This window comes from Mus caroli, chromosome 4, assembly GCF_900094665.2.
Source record: "Mus caroli chromosome 4, CAROLI_EIJ_v1.1, whole genome shotgun sequence".
In the NCBI taxonomy this organism is placed as follows: domain Eukaryota; kingdom Metazoa; phylum Chordata; class Mammalia; order Rodentia; family Muridae; genus Mus; species Mus caroli.
The window spans coordinates 130,833,108-130,856,040 of NC_034573.1; the positions used below are offsets into that span (position 1 = coordinate 130,833,108).

The 22,933-nt window shown below is 45.0% G+C and overlaps 1 protein-coding gene across 2 annotated transcripts in view; it reads left to right on the top strand.

The window, feature by feature from the left end:
• Fbxo42 (F-box protein 42) overlaps positions 1 to 22,933 on the top strand; it is a 53,656-nt gene that overhangs the window by 6,225 nt on the left and 24,498 nt on the right. Inside the window, exons 2-4 of one of the 2 annotated variants that reach the window (XM_029476341.1) lie at positions 10,474 to 10,698; positions 14,167 to 14,433; positions 17,882 to 17,998. In XM_029476341.1, coding sequence (XP_029332201.1) covers positions 14,184 to 14,433; positions 17,882 to 17,998 — 367 coding nt within the window. In that variant the 5' untranslated portion in view covers positions 10,474 to 10,698; positions 14,167 to 14,183. The remainder of the gene's footprint in view (positions 1 to 10,473; positions 10,699 to 14,166; positions 14,434 to 17,881; positions 17,999 to 22,933) is intronic. The other variant, XM_021160835.1, reaches the window with a different exon arrangement.

Sequence of the window (22,933 nt, forward strand, 5' to 3'; positions counted from 1 at the left end):
CCCGAGTGCTGGGCTTAAAGGCGTGCATCACCACTGCCTGGCATAAAGTTTCTTTTTAAAGTCTTTTTAGAAGCTCTCTTCCTCTCTTCCTTCTCTCTCTCTCTCTCTCTCTCTCTGTATGTGTGTGTGTGTGTATGTGTGTGTATGTGCGTGCACCCGCGTGTCTATGTGTATGTCTGAGTCTGATGGAACCTGGAATTCACAAGTTGGCTAGACTGGCTGTGGAGCAAGCCTCAGAGATCCATCCACTTGCTGAGTCCTGGGACTGCAGTCACATGCTGCTCTGCCCTAATTTTTGTGTGGGTGGTGGTCTGAATTCAGGTCTTCATGCTTACATAAATAACACTTTCCCACTGAGCTATCTCCTGAGCCTTAATTGTGCTAAGGTTTAATTTGGACATTTCCAGAGGTAGGCTATACCTGGCATGTACAGTTAAAATGTTAATAGATAACAGCATTTTGAGATTTTTAACAACTTATGGGTGAACCTGGAAAATGCTGTGCTATGATGAGAGATAAGCCTAACGTGTAAGAGAAAATACTGTATGAATCCATTCACAAGTGATTGTCAGATCCCATCAACAAACAGACAGTAGAATGGGGTAGCCGCCATGGAAGAATAGTATCCTGAAGTTGGGGCAGGGGAGAATGGAGAATGGGACTGTACAGTTGATGAATGTGGACTGTCTGTTTGAGATGGGTACCGTACACAGTGAGCACAAGGACCTAATGCCTCCAAACTGTGTACTTCTGAATGGTAGCCAGCGGTCTAGTTCATTACAAGAAAGTGTAGAAGGGGTAGAGGAGGTGAGACTGAAGAAATGGCTCAGCAATGAAGAGACTTGCTAGCCTGAGTCCTTCCACCCAAACAGCGGCTAACAGCACATTGATTCACATAAATAATGAATCCAAGAAAGGTTTTAACCAGAGTTGAGGCTATAGCTCAGTGATACAGTGTTTGTTTAGCATACACAAGGCCTAACTGAGCTTAATCCCCAGCCCCCTAGCCCTTCCCCCCACCCCCAAATAATAAAGCAAAGAACATGTCGGGGCTGGAGAAGTGACTCAGTAGTTAAGAACTCTTGCAGAGGCCAGGGCTTCAGCTCATATGGAGCAGCTCACAACCACCTGTCACTCCAGCTCCTGTCCTCTGACTTCCTCAGGCACCTGCACTTAGTCCTGCACAAACACATAAGTGAAAACAAATCTTTTAATAACATGTCATGCTAGTGGCCTTGGGTTTAAAGAACAAGGGATTGGGGGTTGTTTATTTGAGACAGAGTCTCATGCTTTGCACAGTGTGGCTCCGGAGTCATTTACTATGTAGCCCAGGCCTGAAATGTTTTTTTTGGAGACAGGGTCTCACTGTATTTTGACTAGCCTAGAACTCTCTATGTAGACTAGGCTGGTCTCAGATTCATGTGTGGTTGGCATCTCATGTTTCTAATACCAGCAGCCAGTAGTTAAGGCAGAAGGATTGCTGTGAGTTGGAGGCCAGTGTGGACTAGAGAGTAAGTTCTAGGACAGGCAGGGCTACACGGATAAACCCTGTCTCACCCCATCCTTTCCATCCTGTCGGGAGGAGTGTCCGGGAAACTCTGATGAATGCTGTTAGAACAACTGTGAGAAGGGAGAGAGCAAACACTGTTGGAGCAGTGGTATATCTTCTCCACGCACCATGGAGTCATCTGAGATCAGTGCTTCACATGAATGGAATCGAGCACTCAGTGGCTGAAACAGGAGGATTGGCTGTTCTGGGCTGTATCACTCAGTAATAGAGAGCTTGCGTAGCATAGTATGTCCAAGACCGATTCCCCAGCACTGAAAAAGAAAACCAAAAGATACAGAAAGAACTTGGGGTGCTTCTGCCTACTTTACGCTAATACAACCCACGCTGATACACTCTGTTTATCTAGAGTCTCTCCTGTTGAAAGTGTTTTCTGGTTTTGTTCTAATTTTCTTAGCTGCTTAGGATTGAACTTGGGGCCTTCAATATAGAGGGGAAGTGCTTAACCACTGAACTAAACCCTCTCCCATTTCATGCTTTGATTTGTGGTTTTTAGCTTTAATGATGTACCAGGACTAAATGTGTCATATCTCTATAATTCTAGACTTGGGAAGCCAAGACAGGAGTATGGAGAATCAGTGGCTTCACAGACAACAACAAAATTAAAACACAAACAAAAGCATGATAGTTAAGGCCTTCGGTCCTAGCTGGGTATCATCCTTCTCTTGTATGGCATTGCGGTGGGAACTTGTCAGCTTGATGTCAGAATTTGTAAACTTACCAGGCAGTGGTGGCGCACGCCTTTAATCCTAGCGCTTGGGAGGCAGAGGCAGGCAGATTTCTGAGTTCCAGGACAGCCTGGTCTACAGAGTGAGTTCCAGGACAGCCAGGGCTATACAGAGAAACCCTGTCTCAAAAAACCAAAACAAACAAACAAAAAAAGCATTTGTAAACTATGCTGGAGTGGTAAACGAGAAGCAGTGAAATCAGGAGCATGCTGGACACTGCAGACGCTTGTGAGCCCAGACTCTGGAGGCAGAGGCATTGGATCTCTGAGTCTGAGGCTTCACTCTCTGCTCTAGAGTAAGTTCTGGGACAGACAGGGCTACACAGAGAAACCTTGTCTCAAAAAAAAAAAAAAAATTAGGAGTATTTATTTTTAGTAGAGCATATTCTTAGTTGTGGGTTCTTTAAAGAATTTATCATTACTGTTCATCTGTCTTAGGCGCTAGTGTGGAATCCAGGGCCCTTTGCTTTGGTAAGTGCTTTGTCTGTCTGTCTGCCTGCCTGCCTTCTTTCCTTTCTTTTCTCTTTTTTAAAGTGTTTAGGTAACATGTAAAGTACTGGGATTTCATTTTGACATTTTCATAGTATGTATCATTTTACCTTCTCATATTTGCCCCTTGTCCAAATATTTATTTCTAAAATGTATTACATTTTTTTTTTTTTTTTTTTTTTTTTTTTTTTTTTTTTGGTTTTTCGAGACAGGAATTCACTTTGTAGACCAGGCTGGCCTTGAACTCAGAAATCCACCTGCCTCTGCCTCCCAAGTGCTGGGATTAAAGGCGTGCGCCACCACGCCCGGCTACATTTTTTGAGAGTGTGTGAATTGTGGGATGCCATTGAACAGCCTTTGGGAGTTTGTTCTCTTCTTCCTGTTGTTAGAACTCAGTCCTCAGGCTTGGTTGTCAGGTGACCCCCACTGTGGCCAGCACAGAGGGAAGTGAGTGTAATGCTGACCCTTAGGCCTCAGTCGCAGCGTTACCGACTGTAGTCATCCCTGTTCCCACCTGGGAATATATTCTGGGGTGATGCAGAACATTGAGGACGGTTGGGTTGTAATGGCGCTTTCTATGTATCTGGACATGATACCTTTGGCTTTGTTTTTGGGAGAGTCTCACTCGATAGCCCCAGCTGGACTGGAATACATTATGTATACAAAACTGGCCTTGAATTTGCAGCAGTCCTTGGTCCTGGGGAATACAACATGAGCCACTGGCTGGACATGGTATCTTTTTGTTAGTTGTATTTTGCTTTGTTTGAAACGGTCTCTCTGTGTAGCCCTGACAGTTTTGGAAGTTACTGTATAGACCAGACAGAGATTCACCTATCTCTGTCTCGCAGGTGCTGGGATTAAAGCATGGCTGGACTCTTGAGGCTTTCTTGTTACCTTGGAGCAAAATTCTGGCTGTGTGTTACATCTTAGTTTCTCCTGCTATTTATTGTCTTGCTCTCTGCCTCATTGGAAACCATAGCGATGAGGAAAGAAATGTGGGTTTTAATTAGGAAGGTGATCTGTGGGTAGAGTCTAACTTGTGAGGCAGTGAGAAGCAGAAGCTGTCTATATGATAGGCCTGTTCTTGTAGGCCGCCCGCTCAAGTGTTCATGTAGCCCCAAGATGATGGCTCTCCTGCCTAAGGTGACAGAGGTTAGAAGGACAACTCCATTAGCTGAGAATCCTTAGCTGAGGATCCTGCCACATTCCCAAGTAGAGAGGGATAGTTCAGACGCATGGATGGCTAACAAGAACAGAGGCAAGAGATCCAAGAATGTCTGAGGGAATGAAATCTGTGGGAAAGGCCACTGACCTCACTGTGGGTAAGCCCCTGGGCACAGCATGCTAAATACTGTCTGGTAATTTTATTTTTTTGTTTGTTACAAGAGTGTTTCTCAAGTAATTTAGGTTGGCTTTATACTTGCTGTGTATCGCCCAGACTGGCCTAGAACTCAAGCTCTCTTGTCACAGCTTCCATACTGCTGAGATTACAGGAGTCCATCTCCTCACCCCATCAGCCCCCTAGCCAAGCAGCAGAATCCATCAGTTAGGTGTCCTCTGGTTCAGTAATGCATTTAATTCTGACACTACCTGGAGGTAGCTTCAAACCCTGAGCTCGAGGATTCAACACTGTCACAGTGACCCCACTCCAGATGCCAGCAGAAAGGCTGGTGTCTCATGACTTCCTCTTTGGATCATAGAACTTCCACAAACACTACATGTGCTCTTTGTTCTAAACTCCATATTTACTACCATATTATAAAAGATACTGTGAGTTGCTGGGGTGCCAGGTGACTGCTGTTGCACCATGGAGACCTGCAAACTCGATGTGATCCACAGGGGCCTGACAGGAGGGTTGCTGAAGTTGCCTGACTGTCAGCCTAGTCAAAAACAGGGTCAGTAAGCAACCCTGTCTCAAAGGAGTGAGGCAGAGAAGGATGGAGGAGAAGCCTGCTCCAGGCTCTGTGTACATGTACAAGCCACAGAGGCACACACACTCACATACTGCAGGCTGTGGATAAATGGGGATGCCTGCAGTGAGCCTCCATGCCCTTTGGGCACACCTCAAGATGTTCTACACCCACAGTAGCCTGCAGTCTCCCCAGACCCAGAGTTCTTAGTGTGTTTCTGTGTGTTTTAGGCAGAGTATTATGTGGCCCAGGCAGGCCTTAAACTCTCTATTGTAGGCAAGCATGGCTTTGGGTTCCTGATCCTCCTGCCTCAGCAGGTTTGTACACCATGCTTAGTGCCTTTTGTTTTGTTTTTCAAGACAGGGTTTCTCTGTGTAGTCCTGGCTGTCCTGGAACTCACTCTATAGACCAGGCTGGCCTCGAACTCAGAAGTTCACCTGCCTCTGCCTCCCAAGTGCTAGGACTAAAGGCATGCGCCGCCACGCTTAGTGCTTAGTACTTTTTTGAGTTTGATTGATCAAATCATTGGCTATTGGTGATCAAGTTAGCAATTGGAGGGTTGGCCTGATAGTCTTGACTTTTTTTTTTTTAAAGATTTATTTATTTATTATATGTAAGTACACTGTAGCTGTCTTCAGACACACCAGAAGAGGGAGTCAGATCTTGTTATGGATGGTTGTGAGCCACCATGTGGTTGCTGGGATTTGAACTCAGGACCTTTGGAAGAGCAGTCAGGTGCTCTTACATGCTGAGCCATCTCACCAACCCCTAGTCTTGACTTTTAAATCATGCTTTAATCTTTCTCTCTCGTGGTCAGTCCCAATCCTGAAGCTCCTAGGGCTGCCAGTTGTCAGTTAACTATTAGTACAGAAAGATTCTACTTTGGAAATTCTCCTGTTTTTAGAAGTTGTATGCCAGGAAACAGAAGAAAGGCCAATTATACATTTCACTATTATCACACTCACACAGGAATCCTTAGCATTCAGCATTTCAAGGTTGTACGCTACAACTAGTCATTATCATTAACTTCATCAGTAAGGACTTTATTCATAGCCAGGCATGGTAGTACATGCCACTAATCCTGGCACTTGTGAGGCAGAGACATACAGATCAATGTAAATTTGTGGCCAGCCTCAGCTACACATTACGTTCCTGCCTTAAAAAACAGAACACTGGGCCTGGAGAGGCGGCTCAGCAGTTAAGAGCACTGGTTACTCTGCAGAGGACCTGGATTTTGTTCCCAGAACTCACATGGGGGCTCACTGGCATTTGTAACTCCAGTCCCAGGGGATCTGATACTCTCTTCTCATCTCCACAGGCACCAGGTACACACGTGGCACACATAGTTACGTGCAGGCAAAACACTTGTGCACGTAAACAAAACAACAGAATAGCCTTAAAATAGAGGTCCGGGGGCACACTCAGCTGATGGAGTGCTTGCTGTGGGTTTGTTCCTCAATATTCTGAGAAGGCAGAATATGGATATTGGTAAGTAACTGTTAGTGTCTTAGAGAGACGAGCAGGCTTCCTGGTGACACCCATTGGAGATGAGCAAAGGTTAAAGGTTCATTGATAATCAGTGCTTGCAAAGCTGAAGTTCATTGTGGAAGGAGTGCTTGAGATGTCTGCAGGCCACTGATGGCCACCTAGTGTCAGTCTATGTTATGTATGTATCTAAGAGGTAGTTGAGGCCAGCTGAGCTACTGTAGTGTGTTTTAGGCGAGGGCAACCAAAGCCATGGGGCCCTGTTATAGCCACCTCAGTTTTGCAGGTTTTTATTATTGCAAAGAAGGTACATGAAGCCACCTCTGCATGTGTGCTATGTGTATATGACTTTTTTCAGTGGAAAAATGTCTGAAAATTACCTTGCTCAGTCAAGCCACCCCCTCCCCGCAGTTTACATATTTAAGGATATCTGTTGCCAAATGCAGAAGTTCTGATGTTTTTCTGTCCCTTGTGCTCCTATTGCCTATGCAGTAGCAGAAATCACTTGAATGAGGGTTCACAGATACAGCTCTAGGAACTGTTAGGAGAGAGCATTTCACTGCAGAACTGTTGTATAGAGCACAGTAAATTAAGAGTTTGTAAGGCTGGGCCTTGATGGACACGGGTCTGCCTCGGAAGAGGAAGCTGCTTCCCTTAATTGCACCAAAAGCACGCACCAGCACCAGCGTGGACGCTCTGGGGGCGGGGTGCGTTCCTCTTCTCCAGGGCATTAAACTAATATGTGAGAATCTGATACCAAGCTCTGTAGAGTTAATTTATGAAACTCTGTGATTTGACTGTAGGAAGGTTTTATTGATATAATCAGTTGGAATTTATTAGATAAAAGTAAAATACAGCCAGGCGTGGTGGCACATGCCTTAATCCCAGCACTCGGGAGGCAGAGGCAGGCGGATTTCTGAGTTCAAGGCCAGCCTGGTCTACAGAGTGAGTTCCAGGACAGCCAGGGCTACACAGAGAAACCCTGTCTCGAAAAAACAAAAACAAACAAACAAAAAGTAAAATACAGTGTTTGTTAAATTTTATTAATGATCTAGGCCTGAATAATGTGGTGAGAGAGCTGGACATAGTCGCACAGGCAATCAGGAAGCTGAGACACGGGGGTTACAAGTTCAAGGCTAGCCTGGAGTGGTTAGAGACCAAGTCTGAAAAAGAAAAAAAGGCACTGTTTCTAACTTCCCTTTTGATTTGTACTGTGTTTTTGTTTTTGTTTTTTTTTTAAACAACCAAAGCCTTGTGTTTAAAGTTGCAGTTATATCAGGTTATTCTAAGCAGAATTATCTTACACTTTGTATATTTGCACCATGTTTTACTATACTTATTGGTAGCAAATCCTTTGACTGCTACATACAGACCAGGAGAGTGGGTGGCCTTGAGGCTAGCCTGTTTCTACAGCCCCTTGTAAGTCCTAAGGTACTTGTATTGAGTATTGACCATTGTAAAGAATGGTGTGGGGCTGGTGAGATGGCTCAGTGGGTAAGAGCACCGGACTGCTCTTCCAAAGGTCCGAAGTTCAAATCCCAGCAACCACATGGTGGCTCACAACCATCTGTAACGAGATCTGACTCCCTCTTCTGGAGTGTCTGAAGACAGCTACAGTGTACTTACATATAATAAATAAATAAATCTAAAAAAAAAAAAAATGGTGTGATTTGGGACTAGAGAGATAGCTCTGTGGTTGAGAGTAGTGGATGACTGCTCTTCCAGAGGACGGAGGTTTTGTTCTTAACACTCACATGGCAGCTCATGCAGTCTGTAACTCCAGTTCCAAGGGCTCTGACTCTCTCTTCTGACCTCCAGAGGCATCAGGCCCACACACGGGACACCAGGCACACAGGTGGTACATAGACATACCTTGTAGAGGAAATATCCACTCATATAACACAGATGTGTTTCTAAAAGTATGATTTGCCCTTGTGCCACTCTGCTTGACACTGTAGCATGTTGGAGTCTAGGGCAAGAGGATCACAAGTTCGAGGATAGTCTAAGCTGCGTAGAGAGTTCTAGGCCTCTCCAAACAAACAAGAGAATGCTGATGGGTGCATGCGGGCATACTTTATTTCCTGTTTTATTAAAGGGACTCCTCATTGGGTAACAGACATGTTAGCCACTGAAAACAGTCCTCCTGCTGACATCTGTTATTGAATATGGGATGCTTTACAGAACCATCCGGTGCTGTCTGTATCAGAGGGACCCAGTTTGCTAATATAACTGTACAGCAGTAGTGTTAAGGCCAAAACATTCTACTCCTAGACCTTTTTCTTTTGGTTAAATCATTGACTGCCAGGAGAGGAGTCTCCCAATTATGAGCTTCTGTTACTATAGATAAGATATTTTAATATCATGCATGTGGTCAAAACATCTGTTTTGAGTGCCAAATGGATTTTACCCTTTTCTCTAGTGCAGGTTTTTTAACTGGAAGATTACCAGTTTTTTTCCCTCTTTAAAAAATAGTAGTTTAAAACCCTGCCATCCCCACCTTCCCTCTCGGTGCTCTGAGATACTACCTGGTCAGCAGAGTGGGGTCCAGCACAACCCTCCAGCGTCTTACCTAGGCGGAGGGTGGGCGGACTCCTCCTCCTCTCCAGCCGGGCTGCTCAAGCTTGACGTCACACATAGTTTATCACACACTGCCTGTGCTGTTGCTTCCTGGTATGTTCCTGGGCTTTGGTTTGTTTTCTGAGACAGGGTTTCTCTGTGTAGCCCTGGCTGTCCTGGAACTCACTCTGTAGACCAGGCTGGCTTTGAACTCATAGATATCTGCCTGCCTCCTCAGTGCTGAGATTAAAAGCATGAGCCACCATCACTGGCTGTGTTGTTAGCTCTTAGTGGGAACATTCTCTTTTTGTACCTTTTGTGAGATCCAAACATAGTATTCTAATAATTTCTACAATTTAATTTGTGTGTATGTTTCAGTGTATACCCACCACAGTGGATGTCAGAGGGCAACTTTTGAGAGTTGGCTTTTGCTTTCCACTATGGCACCCAGAGATGAAACTCAAGTTGTCTAGTTTGTATGGCAAACACTTTTACCATCTCACTGGCCCTGAACACAGTGTTTTAGGTCAAGTACATTGATACTTGTTGACTGCATAAAATAGAGTAAAATAATTTCTTCTATAAATTTTCCAGTTTCTGTAACTTTGCATTTGACTTGGTACAAAGATGATGATGGTGATGATGGTGGTAGTGGTGATGGTGATGATGGTGGTGGTGGCGGCGGAGGTGGCAGCGGCAGTGTATTCTTAAGGCTTAGCACAATCTGTTGTGATTGGGTATAGATCTCTTGTCCAGCAGTGTTTGTATTCTCAGGAGCTGGGTTGTTTTTAGCTCACACCGACACCTGACGGGGAGCTTCCCGAGTTTACACCAGCATCTGTGTGATTATGATGAAAATCTTTTGAAATTCTGAAGAGCAAGCTAGCTAGATTCTGTTCTAAACCTTCACCAGCATTTTATTTAAGTAAATCAACTGAATTGCAATTGTTCTGTCTGTCTGTCTGTGCCGTATGCTCTTTGTGCATGTGTGGAGACAGGAGAGAAACTTGTGGGAACTGGCTTTTTCCTGCTACTATGTGGGTTCTGGGGACTGGACTGAGGTGATCAGGTTTGAGGTCAAGTGTCTTCTGTCCGCTAATCCATTTCACCTTCCCTTCAACTGCGGTTTTGAGAGTCTCTCACTGAAGCTGGAGCGCAGTGATGCAGTTGGTGTAGCCAGCCAGTGACCTGGCAAACAAAACCTTGGCATTCTCAAACAGACAGGCAAACCCCCCACACTTTCTGCTCCCTCTTTAAAAACAAACAAACAAACAAACAAACAAGCACCCAAAACCTTCAGAACTCAAAGAGACAGAAAAGCTTTTAGTTTTGGCCAGCAGACTGCCGGGCACTCAGTGACGTTCCAGTGTATTTTGATGCAGTTGCTGCTATGAGGTGAGGCCAGCATGTAGATGCTCTGAGGACATGTCTGACCTGTGCTCATCAGGATGCCCCATAGAAAGCAAAGAGGCCCAGCAAAACAGCCTGTCTTCACATTCTGATTCTATTGATTTGACTTCCAATTGTGAATTTTCCCAAAAGACCCATCACTTTGGGGAATGAAGAGGTCTGACACGGGTGAGGATGAGAACTTGTCTTTCTAAACAGCTCATGAAAACCTCGTTTCTGGAGTTAATGTGGTTATGTGGGAAATGCTTTAAGCCAAAATAAAACAAAATGAAAACAAACAAAAAAAAAATTCAAAAATTGAGAGCATCAAAATGTGTCCATGTCCTCAGGAGCTCTGAGCACCTGATTGTAGAAGAGAAAGAAGCTGTGTGAATTGATGCAGCACATACAGTTGCCAAGGAAAGGACCTGCCACCCCTGTGTCCGGGGCTGAGCCAGCAAGTATGCCCATGGAAGCATGGGGCTGATGTTTCTCTGGACCACGAGTCACACTACGGCTGTGTGGGGACCACTGCTCAGACTTGCTGACTGTGCTGTCAGAAGGCGTTGAAGGAGGTAAATGGTTTATTGAACCCGATGATGTTCTCTGCGTGGGAAATAGTGATGAGAATGTCCTCCAATCCAGTCGTTCTGAAGCTGCCTGGGCTCGTTGGGCAGCACTGTGCTGTGGCTGGCCGACTGTGGTGGGATTAGATGCGAACAGTGGCCTACTCAACAGGTCTTTTTCTTGGACTTTTTTCTTACGTGAGTTTGCAGAGTGAGGTTAATGTTAACCCAGGAAATAAGAGAAAGGAGTCAGTCTTATGTGTTTGCAGAAATGAAAACAGAAGTAAAACTGTAGGAGTGCAGGGGCCTGAGAGGAGGGGAGAGTGGGAGTAGTAGGGGAAGATGGGGGGATACGCTCAAAAGACATCAGATACCTGCAAAGCAGTATGCATCCAAGGCAGGGCTTACATCCCCAGGGAGGAAGGAAAGCAAGCCAAGCCAGGCATGGTGGCTCATAACTTATAATCTTAACACTTGGATAGCTGAGGCAGGAGGATCAGTGTGAATTTAAAGACAGTCTGGGCTACAGGATATCAAAAAACCCAACCCAACCAATCAACCAACTAACCAGTAAGGGCTAGAGAGATGGCTCAGAGGTTAAGAATGGATAAATACCACTGCTGCCAGCGGCAGGCAGAGATCTCTCTGAGTTCCAGGCCAACCTGCTCTACAGAGTGAGCACCAGGACAGCCAGGACTATACAGAGAAACCCTGTCTCAAAACAAAACAACAAAAGCAAAAAAAAAAAAAAAAAAGTTACTTCAGTTCCTGCATTGGAGGCCTCATGGGATCCACCTGCCTCTGGTCTCCTGGGGACCTGCACTCACATGCCCGTACCTACACACAGAAATACCTAGATCCCATAATCCCAGCACCCGGGAGGCAGAGGCAGGCGGATTTCTGAGTTTGAGGCCAGCCTGGTCTACAGAGTGAGTTCCAGGACAGCCAGGGCTACACAGAGAAACCCTGTCTCAAAAAACAAAACAAAAAACCCAAAAATGTAGATCCATAATTAAAATTAAATAACTGTGAAAACATACAACTAACACCATGAGGCTGGTGAGTTGGCTTATGGTGGTTAAGAGCACTTGTTGCTCATGCAGAGGACTCAGGTTCGATTCCCAGCACCCACAGACAAGTCCCAGCTGTCTGTAACTACAGTCCCAGGGATCCAGTGCCTTTTTCTGACCTCTGTGGGCACCAGGCATGCAAGTGCTGCTTATAAATACCACAGGCAAAACACACATAGACGTTAAAAAACAACAACAACAATACCAGCTAAGCCTAATGTTTATACTTATGTTTGAAGAACTTGAGCTGGGCATGGTGCCCCTGGGAGGCAGATCAGGTGGATCTCCTAGGCCAGCCTGGTCAACATCTACATAATGAGTTTTGAGACAGCCAAGGCTGTTTCATAGAGAAATCCTATCTCAAAAAGCCAACCCCCCTAAAAAAGAAAGGCTATTAAAAACAAAAAACAAAAAGACCAAAGCTACGTTCCCTGGTTCCCTGTGAAGACTCCAGCTGAGTTGTTTGCCTCTTCAAAGTTTGCCAGAGCTTTGCAGCCAAGTCCTCTTGGAGTGGTCCCCAGTCAAGTAGTGAGGCGGGAGGGAGCTTCATCCTGTCCCTACCTCCTTCCATCCTTCACCTGCTCTTTCTAACCGGCTGTGAGAGAGGCATGGTCAGCTTGGCACCCCGGTCTTCTCTTCTGTTCCCTACATCCCTTAGAGGATTTACTCCCCACTAAACCTTTTTAGTCCTAATTCTGCGCAGCACCTCTCCTTCCAGAGTCTAACTGGAACATAATTCTTCTTTTTGAGCAGTTTCAGTGAGGAGCCTGGCTGGCCTTGAATTCACTGGCCTTCAACTCACAGAGATCCTCCTGCCTCTTTACCTCTCAAAGGTTAGGACTGAAGGTGTGCACCATGCCTGTTCTTATGTAAAGGAAGTTCCTTAGTTTCCTGTTTTCACCATAGGCATTGCACATGCAAATGACTTATTTGCCTTTGTGTAGTTACAGCATTTTCTTTCTGGAGATTTCTGGAACTAGACTTTCCGCATAGACGGAAATTTATATAATCTATAATATCTCCATTAGAAATAACTATTGATAAGAACATACTCTGACCAGCTCTTGTGAAGTCCATGAGCACTCAGCCCATGGCTTTCCACAGACCGAACTCTAGCTCCCAATTAGGAAACAGACTTTTACCAGCACTTTGGAACTTTGTATATTAATCACTGTCCTCACTTACAGTGGCATAAATTAGCTTTGCTCTGGCATAAAGTGTCATGCAGAATGTACTCTGCCCTCTCTGCTGAGTATTTCTTCTGAGAGACGTGGGGCCTGTGCCTGTCATTCCTGACTTCATGGGTTTCCATTACAAATGACAGTTCTTATCATTGGTTCTGTTGTTAGGCATTTGGGTTTATTTGCTTGTTTTTATTGCCTAGGTTTATCATGTTTTCTGTTGTTCATATTGCTTTGTGGTTAACAGTTTAGCCAGCTAAGCCTGTTATTAGAAAAGTTGTTATTTTCTAATTGAGTTGTCCTATATAAGGATAAGCACCCTACACTTGAACCATAGCCCCTCTCACACTGATGTGTATAAATATGTGTATTAGTATTATAGTACGTAACCTCCAACTTTTCCTGCTTCAGCCTCCCAAGTGCTGGGCTCTCAGGCTGGGCCAAGAGAGCTATGCCTGTCTTAAAGCTTCTGGTTTTTTACTCCTATCTTCCTTCCAGCATTCTTCTATGCTTTTCTTTTATGCTTTTCTAGGGCTCAGAGTTAGTTTTCCCTTGTCAGTGGGAGGTGGTCCCTGCACCACGTATTAGTCATATCTCTGAGTTAAAGAATTATGAAAGAACAGGTTTTCCAGGTTGTCCTTGCATGCTTGAGATGGTTCCGCTGTGTGTGTAGTCTTGGTTGGCCTAGAACTCGCTATGTAGACCCTAGGCTGGTCTAAAAGTCGCAGAGATCTACCTGCCTCTGCCTTCTTTGTGCTAGAATTAAAGAATTAGAGCTCTGTGTCCACTTGGTGGCATTTTTGATTTTTATATTTAATGTGTTTTAGTGTTTACCTACTACACATGTGCAGTTCCCATAGAGGCCAGAAGATGGTGGTAGGTCCCCTGGAAATGGAGTTCAGGCTATTGTGAGCTACTGGTGCTGGGAACCAAGCCTGGGCTCTTTAGAAGAGCAGCGCTCTTAACTGCTGAGCCTTCTACATGCCCCCCCCCCCCAAGTCTTCCTGTTCGAAGGTTATACTGGGACTTGTGTGCCATTCTAGGGGGAGGGAGGATGTGGCGGGCTTGGCATTGGAACTCTACCTATGAGATTAATATGGATCCGACTGGTTACGGGGAAGTGCTGGCAGCTTCATGCTGTGGGAAGGAGACCGTGAGCAGCTCAAGTGCTCATTGCTCCTGTGCTTCTGAGAGCTGTGCACTGATGTTTACTTCTTACCCACTAGAGCTTCGAGTGTGTGTCATGGCCAGCTCCTCGGACAGTGAAGATGACAGTTTCATGGCCGTGGACCAAGAAGAAACTGCAGTGGAAGGGACAATGGAGCAAGATGAGGACCCGCAGCCGGTGTTGGAGGCTGAGGAGACAAGACATAACAGGTCCATGTGTGAGCTGCCGGAAGAGGTTTTGGAGTATATCCTGTCCTTCCTCTCGCCGTACCAGGAGCACAAGACTGCAGCTCTGGTCTGCAAACAGTGGTATCGGCTTATCAAAGGTACACTTGTTTTAAAGAGGGTGTGTGTGTGTGTCCGTCCGTCCATCTGTCTGTCTGTCTCCATGTATGTGTATGTTACATGTATGCAGGTGCCTGTGAAGGCCAGGTGAAGGCGTCAGATTCACTGAGTTACAGGGTCTAGGAGCCACCCGTGTGAGAGCTGGGCTTGAACTCAGTCTTCTGGAAGAACAGCAAGAGCGCTTAACCACAGAGGCCCGGCTATGTCCATTATGGTTTTGTTTTGTTTTTTAAAGATTTATTTATTATTATATCTAAGTACACTGTAGCTGTCTTCAGATGCACCAGAAGAGGGAGTCAGATCTCATTGCGGGTGGTTGTGAGCCACCATGTGGTTGCTGGGATTTGAACTCAGGACCTTCGGAAGAGCAGTCAGAGCTCTTAACCGCTGAGCTATCTCTCCAGCCCTCTATGTCCATTTTTATTGAGCAATTTAATTTTAGACTTCTCTCTTCTTTCTTTTCTTCCTTAAAGACATTGTGTTTATAAAATTTGAATTCAGTATTAGATAAATTGACACATTTTTCTTCCTGTCTTGGTTAAGTTTATGAACAGCTAGTATACTAATGTAGTATTTCATGTATATGAATGTTTGTCTGCACATATATCCATGCTGCACGTACAATGCCTGGTGCTTGTGGAGGTCAGAAGAGAGCATTAGATCTCTAGAACTGGAGTTACAGTGACAGTTGTAGGCCTGGCATGTGTGTCTGTTATCTGTGTCTGTATATATGTGTGTTTTGTATGTACTTGTGTGTCTGTGTATATGTGTGTGTGTTGTATGTACCTGTGTGTATATGTACATGTGTGTCTGTGTATATGTGTGTTGTATGTACTTGTGTGTCTGTGTGTGTGTTGTATGTACCTGTTAGTGTGTGCACCAGAGGCTGACTTGTAGTGTCTTTCCTCAGCTGCTCATGACCTTCATTTTTTCTTTAAAGATTTCTTTATTTATTATTAAATGTAAGTACACTGTAGCTGTCTTCAGACACACCAGAAGAGGGTGTCGGTTCTCATTACGGGTGGTTGTGAGCCACCATGTGGTTGCTGGGATTTGAACTCAGGACCTTCAGCAGAGCAGCCCACTGAGCCATCTCACCAGCCCGACCTTCATTTTTTTAAATAATTTTTTCTGAAGCAGAAGTGGGGATAATGGAGATATTCTTATATATTCTTAAACATAAAGGAAAGAGAGAGAGGTGTGTTTGAGAGATAGGTTTACATAATTCATGGTTTTAATTCCAGCCCTCCAGAGGCAGAGGTAGACAGATCTGTGAGTTCAAGGCCAATCTGGTCTATAGAGTGAGTTCTAAGACAGCCAGGAGTATACAGAGAAACCCTGTCTCAAAAAAATAAAAATAAATAAAAATAAAATAAAAGCAAAAGCAAATGAAGTGTGCCTTTAGTGAAATTATTCATTAGGATGGATAGTTTAGAAAAAGTAGATTGTTCTAGAAGCATGATTAAACAAACAAAAACCCACAAAAACCCCACAGTTTCTTTATATAGCTCTGGAAGTCCTGGAACTTGCTTTATAGGCCATGCTGGTCTCAAAATCAGAGATCCATTTGCCTCTGTCTCCTGGGTGCTGGGATTAAAAACACGCAACTACCATGCCTAGTGAGTATTTACATTTTTGTTTGCTTGTTTGTTTTTTGTTTTTCCAGACAGGGTTTCTCTGTGCAATCCTGGCTGTCCTGGAACTCACTCTGTAGACCAGGCTGGCCTCGAACTCAGAAATCTGCCTGCCTCTGCCTCCCCAGTGCTGGGATTAAAGGCGTGCGCCACCACTGCCCGGTGAGTATTTACTTTTTGAAATCCACTATATATGCATATGTGCTTTGTATATAGCCTGGGCTGGACTTGAACTCATGACCCTACATGTCAGTTCTCGGAGATCAGGAGTTGTAGCCTAATGCTCTTATTTTTAGAGGAATTTTAGGTTCACCGCCAATAGTGGTAGGCATGGGATTTGCCATCTACCTGTGCCCTACACAGAAACAGCCTCCTTCCTTGACAGCACTGCCCACCATAGTGGTGCCTTGTTGCGGCAGGTGAACCTGCACATCACGAGCACCCAGAGAGCATCCTTTATCTTAGGGTTCAGTCTCAGTGGTGTCCACACTACAGATGTACACAAGTATACACTGATGTGTACTAACACCTATGTTCATTTATCTTCTTATGAGACAGGGGCTCAACATGCTTGCTTGCCTGGCCACAGCTCACACTGTTCCACCTGCCTCTGCCCTTCTAAATGCAGGGGTTAAAAATGGGGACCACAGTTCCTGGAAAGCTCTTAACTTAAAAAAGATGTTTATTAATTGTGTGTGTGTGTGCTTGCCTTCAGTGTATGTATATGCACCACATATATGGAGGTGCCTGTGGAGGCCAGAAGACAGCATTGGATCCTCTGGAACTGGAATTAGAGAGGGTTTTAAGCCACCCCACAGAAACAGAACCTGGGTCCTCTGGAAGAGCAGCCAGTGCTCTAACCATTGAACCATCACTCCAGTCTACCCAAGCGCTTAACTTTTAAGAGTCAGTTCTTGGACATATATTCAACATCTCACAATCTATTATGTAATAAACTACTTATATGATCTCACTTAACTGGAGAATTCCTGATCGTTATGATCTAACTGCAGCTGCTTTTTAAGCAGCTGTTATGCTGTAGACACTGCTTCATCATATTCTTTCACAGAGCTAAGTTACTTCTCACCCTGTGCTTTGTAGTAAATGCTACAAAGAGTTGTCTTCATTGCCTCATGGTAGCCAGGAGGATAAGGATTATCACCTGAGCTGAGTCAGTAACCTCACACACACCTCTCAACTTCCTCTGGCTTGATAAAGTGCAGTCCGTCCTTCCTCCCTTCCTTTCTTCCCTTTTTAAAGATTTATTTATTTATTTTATATCTGAGTACATTATAGCTGTCTTCAGACACAGCACAAGATGGCATCCGATCCTATTACAGATGGTTGTGAGCCACCATGTGGTTGTTGGGAACTGAACTCAGGACCTTTGGAAGAGCAGTCAGTGCTCTTAACCACTGAGCCATCTCTCCAGTCCAAAATGCCGTTCTTTCAATTTTGACATTCCTTGATTCTGTTTCCTTTCTTTGAACAAAAATGAGAAATTTGGACTTCCTCCAAAATATACAAGTGAGAAAGCAGTTAAAAGATACAATTTTGCCGGGTGGTGGTGGCCCACGCCTTTAATCCCAGCACTTGGGAGGCAGAGGCAGGTGGATTTCTGAGTTCGAGGCCAACCTGGTCTACAGAGTGAGTTCCAGGACAGCCAGAGCTGCACAGAGAAACCCTGTCTCGAAAAACCAAAAAAAAAAAAAAAAAAAAAAAAGGATACAATTGTAATGATTTTCCCTCTGATGTTACTATCTAAGCTGAGGGCTTTGGTTTTTCTCACCTTTAGGTGTGGCCCACCAGTGTTACCATGGCTTCATGAAGGCTGTCCAGGAAGGAAACATTCAGTGGGAGAGCCGGACTTACCCTTATCCCGGAACCCCTATCACTCAGCGCTTCTCCCACAGTGAGTATCCACACTGCCTGTGCTGTGTCTCTAGAACTTTCTTGGAGACAGGCGTTTCGTCTGGCTTATAAATGAAGACTGTAAAATGAGGGTTTCTAACAGAATTAGGAAGAAGCGAATGTAGACACGTGGTGAGGACTGATGTATAACAGTGATAGAGTGCTTGCCCAGGAAGGCCAAGGCTCAGTCCTGACCCCTGGCAGATAAGGTGCTAGGGCTTGTTAATGGTATATTGTGCTTTTTTATTTGACTCTGCTCCTGCTTCAGACTCCTAAAGGTGATGGCTTTGGGCGTGTGCCACCATACCAGCTAGAGTGGACTTTGGTTGGAAGGCGCATGCATTGGCTACCCATGCCATCAGAAAGCGACCTCAAAACTTATCAGCTTAAACAGTATTTCTTACCCGCTCTTGAAGGTGGGGGATTTGGAGATGGCCCTGATTTCTGGTTTAGAAATGTCTCCTAGAGTTGCTACCTCTGTCATCCAGAGGCCTACGTTTTTTATTCATGGACTTCTTGATAGAACCAGTCACACTGTCAGCCGCTTAGTGTAGAGCTGGGAGGGTGTCTGAGAGTAGTCTTCATAATCCCCAAAGTGAGTGCATCTCTTCCTTTCTGTTCTCTTGGTCACAGAGATCAACAGGAGTTGTAAACACTGCAGATGAGGCTCCTTCAGTGCCACCTACCCCAGGTCTCTTGCTATACTTACCTGGAGATGGTCAGAAGTAGCCATGACTTGTTTATTGCATTGGGGTTGGATGAAAGTAGACCAAGGAGACAGATGAAGTGTCCCACGCAGCTCCTGGGGAGCTGCCCGTTCACTCGTGCTGCTCAGGAGGGGACACCTGCGAGTCTTCTATGGGACTTGGTGAAATCAGATCTGAGTGTGTGACAGTGAAGGACACTGGGCTTACAAGAGCAGTTGAGGGCTGGCGAGGTGGCTCAGCAGGTGGAAGGACTTGCTGCCATGCTGCTGTCACCTGAGTTCCATCTCTAGGACCCACTTGGAGGAGGAGAACCAACTCCTGCTGGTTGTCTGTTAACTGTGAGTTGTCCTCTGACCTCCATTCACTGTGGCTTATGGCTCCTCCTCCAGGGAATCAATCAATAAATGGAATAGGAAAAAGAGGCTAATGGAGTGGTGCTGCCTTGCCCGTGCTGGAACTCCAGCAGTTTACCCTGTGCTGCTGAGCTGTGCTGCTGAGCCGGGAGAGCCAGCCACTGCCAGCTCAGTGCGAGAGGAGTCTGCCGTGGGGGTGGGGCCGAAACAAAAAGTGTGTACCATTGTCATCATGCTGTTAGGGAAAGAGTTCTGGAAAGGTCTCAGCTGTTTTGAAGTTTGCAGATGGAGATTCAGAATGGCTGGGCTAGGTGACGTTCTCTCGCAGGAGCCATATTTGACTCAGTGTGTGTTACTACTACAGATAGTAGGAAAGATGCTGACAGGGTTTCCCAAGACTATTGGCTTGGGTTTTTGGAAGTCAGAGCCTGTTCCTAAGGACAAGCCTTTTACCACTGAGCAATGTCCTGGTCCTAAAAGTGTCCTGCAGTGAGGAGAGTGAGTCTGCCTGTGTCAGCCAGCTTCCTGTAAGCAGAGCAGCACACTGGAGGCGGTCAGTGTGTGAAGGGAACACTCTTACTTCAAGCTACACCCTCAGCCTGTCCCTGTGCACCTCGGTGAGGGCAGGAGGCTCATCATGCTGTTTGAAACCCAGGAAGGAGTCATAGGTAGTTTTGTTAAAAAAAAAAAGGTTTTATATCATTGCTTTCTTCTGGTTCTGACTAGCAAACTACAGAGGACTGCTATAGAAAAACGGGCAATTTGGAACATAGATTAAAAATCAAGAATTCACCGGGCAGTGGTGGCACACGCCTTTAATCCCAGCACTTGGGAGGCAAAGGCAGGCAGATTTCTGAGTTCAAGGTCAGCCAGGTCTACACAGAGAAACCCTGTCTCGGAAAACCAAAAAATAAATAAGTAAATAGATAAATAAATAAGATGACTTGGTGGTTAAAAGCACTGACTGCTCTTCCAGGGGTCTTGAGTTTAATTCCCAGCAACTACATGGTGACTCACAACCATCTGTAATGGAATCAGATGCCCTCTTCTGGTGTTTCTGAAGACAGCAACAGTGTACTCACATATATTAAATAAATAAATAAATTTTAAAAATAAAATAAAAAATAAGAATTCGAGGGCTGGTGAGATGGCTTAACAGGTAAGGGTGCTTGCAACCAAGGCTGACAGCCAAAGTTTGATCCCCAGAGCCCTCATGGTAGATGGAGAGAACTGTCCTCTCACCTCCACACATGTACGTTGGCATGTGTATTCCTACACACATGCACAGAATGGATGGATGCATCGATGGGAGGGATGGATGGGGAGAAGGAAGGATGGATGAAATTTGTTATTGTTAGTTTTGGAGACAGGGTTTCTCTGGGTAGCCCTGGCTATTCTGGGACTTGCTTTGTAGACCAGGCTGGCCTCAAACTCCAAGATCTGCCTGCCTCTACCTCCCAAGTGCTAGAATTAAAGGTGTGTATGCCACCACTGGCTAGCTGATAAATGGAATTTTAAAATTAAAAGAAAACTAAAGGATTTAATTTCCCCCTTGGTTCCTTCCTTTCTCTATTCTGTATCTATTTTTGATCCATCAGTTTTCTTTCTTATCCCTACTTCATGTTGGTTCAAGATCTGCATTTTTAATTCTTCACTTATGTTACCATGGAGATACTGGATGTTCATACTCATTTAACTAAAAGTGGAGCACAGCCCCCACCCCCAACCGTTTCCCTTCCTTAATTTAGTGAATGTCTCCATCATCTTAAATACACGGTGTCTAGGTATTGGATTCATTCTCAGTTCTTGCCCTCAGGATACAAAGCTGGATGTGTTAGTGTATCTCTGTACTTCGTAGAGCACGGAGGGTCAGTTCAAGGAGCCCTGACTGCATAGTGAGTTTGAGCTCAGCCTGGGCTACCTGAGATTCTGTGTAAAACAAAACAAAAACTCAGTTCCTGTTGTGCCTCAGACCTTTTCTGTTTCCCTTTCTCAGTTGTTACACCTCAGCCACATCTCAGTGCATCCCTCTCTTTTCCCCCTTGTGGGGCACAAGTATGAATCGAGTCCTGCCCCTCTCCCTTCTGAGTGTCCTCTTTCGTCTCTCCACCTCAAGCTGCATTGAACTAAAGCTAGACCCTCCTTCCTACAACAACAGAAAAAGCCACATTGTTCACACACTGCCCTGACCTCCCCGCTGTGGAGACTACACTCTGCTCTTCTCTGAACACGGGCACCTTCCTCACAGTCTCTGTTAAGAAGCTTTGTCAGCCAACAGCAAAGATCTTTACATCTGGGAATCAAGTTCCTTGGGCTTCTTACCCAGTTTCTTTATTTGTAAAGTGTATGTGGCAAATTGTTTATGAAGTATGGTTGAGAAAAAATCATAATGTCTCCTCCAGTGCTTGTCCCTTGAGGACAGGTCCCACATAGTAGATATCCTTGGACTTAGCACCTAGTTGTAGTTCATGGCTAGTTCTAGAGTGACTATGCCTTTCCAATGAGAAATCACTCCACACACTTGGAGATTAATAAAGGAACAAGCTCTTTAAAGAATGTTGGGCTGTGGCTAATGCCCAGAGGAACCAGCCTCATATAGAAGATCTTCTAGCTTATATGCATCTTACTTAGACTTACGCATTTCACATACTCTGTCATCCTTGCATCTCCTTCTGGTGCTAGCCCCTCTCCCCCAGCCCCATTTACACTTTGAACAATTTAGACAGAGTCAGAAGTTCAAGTCTAGCCACTTAGGCAGATGGGACTTCTACTCAGCAAAGATACTGGCAGAATTGTTTTAGTACACCAGTGTTACTCTTTTTCAAATAGTTGTTATTTATCTGACAGAATTATGCTTTTCTCAAGAAGAGAACTAAGGGTGCCAGGACTTTACATTGTCTGTGACCCTGTGACAGGCCTGGCCAGCAGACCATACATCTTTTGAGTAGAGGCAGCTCCCTTAGTTAAGTACTGGTTTGTGTCTTGATGTCTCCAAAGCAGATCTACTAGTGAATCCTTCAATTCTATTTGAGTATCTCCTCCATCAGTATTAACAGATTTTAATAATTGTCAAGATTTGCTTAAACAGCAACAAAGATGGTTTATCAGGGAAAGGTACCTACCAACAAGCCTAAAAGCCAGAGTTCAATTACTAGGACCCACACAGCAGAGAGCACCAACTCCTGAACGTTATCAACTTCCACATATGTGCCATGATTCGCACACACACACACACACACACACACACCTCTGGAAAAAAACAAAACAAAACTTAAAAAGCCATAGGCATAATACATATATGTCAAGCACAATGTCTTTCCTATGTTAAAAGCCGGGCACAGAAAAGGCAGGTGAAGTTTCACTTGCTGAATGTCTGCTGCAAGCCTAATCTTGACAGCCTTGGTAAATGGCGGATACTCTTGTCAGACTACTATAGCCAATTCCCAACATTGTAAGCCTTGAAGTGTTTAGGCTTCTCATACAGTCAGGTAGTTCCACACACTGCTGATCTGGCTCCTGCGGGAGCCTGCATGCCCAGGCTGGATTCTGAGTTATGTAATTACAGGCCTTATCAAATATGTTCCAGCTTGTAGCTGGGAGACACATGACAGCATCGTTTCTTCCAGCATGGGATAAATGCCTTAGGGCCTTTCCCTGGTGACAGTAGGGAGTTTAGCATCTGAACGTCTGAACGTTAAAGGGTGCAGCTCACCCAGGGACATTTGGGGACTGTTCAGACACTGTAGACATCCAGATTCCTGAAAATCTTGCACCTAAGACCACTATTGTGGTCTGTGGAGAGCTGTTGGCTTTGCCTGGATAGTGTTGCTAACTTGAGATAAGTGTCTTTGTTATAGTTGTTCGTGTACAAGTTTG